We start from the raw sequence: 3,675 nt of genomic DNA on the forward strand, positions 1-3,675 counted from the left end.
TAGCTAGGCTCCAGCAGTATGTGGACTGAGAACTACCAGAAGTACAGGCAGGATTTCGAAGAGGCAGAGGAACTAGAGATCAAATTGCCAACATACGCTGGATCATGGAGAAAGCTAGTGAGTTCCAGAAAAACATCTACTTCTGCTTCATTGACTATGCTAAAGCCTTTGATTGTGTGGATCACAACCAATTGTGGCAAGTTCTTAAAGAGCCAAGAGTACCAGACCATCTTATTTGTCTCTTGAGAAACCTATATGCAGGTCAAGAAGCAACAGTGAGAACTGGACATGGAACCACTGATTGGTTCAAAATTGAGAAAGAAGTTAGACAAGGCTGTATACTGTCACCCTGCCTATTTAACTTATATGCAGAGCACATCATGAGAAAGGCGGGGCTAGATGAATCACCAGTTGGAATTAAGATTGCTGGGGAAAAGAACAACCTCAGATATGCAGATGATACCACTCTAATGGCAGATAGTGAAGAGGAACTAAAGAGCTTCTTGATGCGGGTGAAGGGGGAGAGCGCAAAAGTTGACTTGAAACTCAACATTACAAAAACTAAGATCATGGCATCTGGTCCTCTCACTTTCTGGCAAATAGATAAGGAAGAAATGGAGGTAGTGACAGATTTTATCTCCTGGGCTGCAAGATCACTGCAGACGGGAACTGCAGCCAAGAAATTAAAAGCCGCTTGCTCCTGGGGAGGAAAGCTATGGCAAATCTAGACAGCATACTAAAAAGCAGAGACATCACCCTGCCAACAAAAGTGCGTGTAGTCAAGGCTATGGTTTTCCCATTTGCAATGTATGGCTGTGAAAGCTGGACCATAAGGAAGGCTGAGTGCCAAAGAATTGAGGCCTTTGAATTGTGGTGCTGGAGAAGACTCCTGTGAGTCCCTTGGACTGCAAGGTGATCAAACCAGTCAGTCCTAGAGGAGATCAACCCTGACTGCTCTTTAGAAGGCCAGATCCTGAAGATGAAGCTCAAATACTTTGGGCACCTAATGAGAAGGAAGGACTCCCTGGAAAAGAGCCTAATGCTGGGAACAATAGAAGGCAGAAGAAGAAGGACAGCAGAGAATGAGGTGGCTGGATGGAGTCACTGAAGCAGTTGGCGTGAGCTTAAATGAACTCTGGGGGATGGTGGAGGAGGATAGGAAGGCCTGGAGGAATGTTGTGTATGGGTCACAATGGGTCGGACATGACTTCGCAACTAACAACAACAGCAAAAATGTAGAATTGGGTTTTCTGAGTTTAATTCAAAACTGGAACTTTGACAAGATCATAAATTCCATGGAACTCTCAGTGATGCATGATGACTCGTCTTGCATTGTTTAAAGAGACTTTAGCACAGTGATTGACACAAGGAACTGAGCATCCTAAATTTACTACTTCAAATCCTTTGACATATCCTTTACCAATTGAGAGGAATGGCCAACAAGTTTTTTGGATAGTGGTCACAAGCATGGTAAAATATTGTGGAATGAAACATCCAGCTTTTTTGCTTTTGGCTCTCAGTATCCTTTTAATTCCTCCAAGGATCAGTGATACAATTAAGATCTCACAAAGGCAGGTGTACAGATCTAGCAATTTTGTAAAGAAAGCAAAAGTGAGGAGAAGATTAGAGAAATATACAAACAAGGATCTTCAATGCTTTCCTTTATCTCAGATTAGAATCTAGCCCCTTTGTCAGGTATATAAAATGTATTAATAAAATACAAAATCAATGAAAGATATTAATAAAATACCTGCAAGAAGGCTTTGTAGTGTGAAGAGCTTCTATTTGGGTTTTTACCCAGTCAGTTCCTGCCCTGTTCCAACTTTTCAATTGCCCTTTGTCTTCCCAGGCAGGCCCCAACTATTATTCAGTATTATGCCCATGGCACTGGGCTTTTTGTTTGTTTGATTCCCTAATTTTAAAGTTCATTTTCTATTCTTTCCTATTTCTGCACATCTTGGGGTTCCTTGGAGCTCACTGATAAATCCCTCTTGTGGTTGATTTGCACCAAGTGGGCTGCATACAGATCTGCACTTGGAGAAGGCATTTATGCCACAACAGAAAGTCTAGCTAATAACGAGTTAAAGCTGGTCAAAAGCAGTATCTTGAACTGAGTCCAGACATTCCAGGTATTCCCAGTGGAATAGGCATATGAGGCACATGCAGTTGAGTTGCACACCTACAGTTCAAGCCAGAATTGCTTTCAACGGTAAGCATGGTCACTGACACGAACTGGATGTGCTCCTGTTCACCCTTGCAGTCTGCTTGTTTACCTGCCTCTCATTCTGACCCAAACCATGGTGGAGGTGAGAGGCAGCAGCAGGTGCCACAGCTTACCTTCTCCCTGGCTCTCTGTCTGTCAAGGAAGAGAGCAGTGGCAATAGTAACTGGTGACTGTGGTGATAGACTCATAGAAAGAGGGGAGTCTTGAGGGTCTTTAATGGGATATCAGAAACCTGGAGCCAGTGCAGTACAGAGTCTTCCGTTTTACTTCTAGATAGTTGCTTGGAGACATTCCAGTTTTCTGTGTCTGTAAGCCCTGGCTGGTGGATCATGCTGAGAAATCACATGCTCAGCACCCACTTGCATGCTTGGTTCCACACAAAGACATGGATAAAAGTGCATATGTAGCTCTTAGCTGGATTCTGGTATGTTTATCATATCTTTTAGTACTCTTGCAAGAGTATCTGGATATGTTTACACTGTGCCCTCTTTGTCGTGCAGGTGGAAAGGTGGCCAGAAACTGGATTTGTGAAGAAGCTTCAGAGAAGGGACAATACATTCTATTATTATGACAGGGAAAGAGAATGTGAAGATAAAGAAGTTCATAAAGTTAAAGTTTATGCTTACTAATTTTTCTTACAGCCTGTTGTTTTGTAAAACTGAAACAGTTTGAAATTATAAATGGAAACCATTGAACAAGTCATTTGAAACTAACTTGACTGATTTTAAATATGGTTCCATTCTTTAAAGAAACTTTAGAAATTGCAAAAGTCCAATTAGTTGTTGGGACCTAAAGACTGCTATCCTAATACCCACATCCCTTTCCCCTGAGAAGTGGGAGTGGAATCTAATTTATTTTGCTTTAGACAGACAGTAAAGACTGCTCAGATTCACAAAGTTTTTAATGTTGTTTAACTTTCTGTCATTCGTAAATTTTTATGGTCCTTTTCTCTTGCATTTCTTAGATTTATGTGAACATATTTTTATTGCAAATTGCCACAGGTGCCTTGTAAGTGAAGAATGTGATATATGTATTAATAAATTAATAAATAAATTCAAGTGAGTCAGACTTACTTTTGAGAAAACATGTGTAGAGTTGTACAGAAAGTTCACTGATACTTCAGAGTGGTGTAGTTGCCACTTCCTCCATTGCTTGATTTCATTTCACCTTAGATAAGTTTCACGAGCTGGAATTATATAGAATGGATTGATCAAGCAAGTTCTGCCCTCAATTTCTCATCCTATTCAGACAGCTGACCCTGGTACAGTAGGCAGAATGATATTTGTCACTCTGCATCAAATGATCACTGAATCTGTGTCGAAGACTTGGGAAGAAGGTTGCCTGGTTGCTAACCATTTTTAATTTTTTTTGACATGTCATACTTATACAGCAAGGGCTGAAGAACCAGCTGCATTGGCCAACCAAGACCACAGAGAAAGGGCTTGTTAATT

At 41.1% G+C, this 3,675-nt stretch overlaps 1 protein-coding gene across 1 annotated transcript in view; it reads left to right on the forward strand.

Annotated features, from left to right (window-relative positions):
- The window catches only part of MEIG1 (meiosis/spermiogenesis associated 1), a 7,315-nt gene extending 4,356 nt beyond the window's left edge, over nucleotides 1-2,959 (forward strand). Inside the window, exon 3 of the mRNA XM_044423505.1 lies at nucleotides 2,725-2,959. Within this exon, the coding sequence (XP_044279440.1) occupies nucleotides 2,725-2,853 (129 nt within the window). The 3' untranslated portion in view covers nucleotides 2,854-2,959. The remainder of the gene's footprint in view (nucleotides 1-2,724) is intronic.
- Nucleotides 2,960-3,675: the final 716 nt, after the last annotated feature.

This window comes from Varanus komodoensis, unplaced genomic scaffold (assembly GCF_004798865.1).
Source record: "Varanus komodoensis strain SLA01 unplaced genomic scaffold, ASM479886v1 scaffold13_3, whole genome shotgun sequence".
Lineage (NCBI taxonomy): Eukaryota > Metazoa > Chordata > Lepidosauria > Squamata > Varanidae > Varanus > Varanus komodoensis.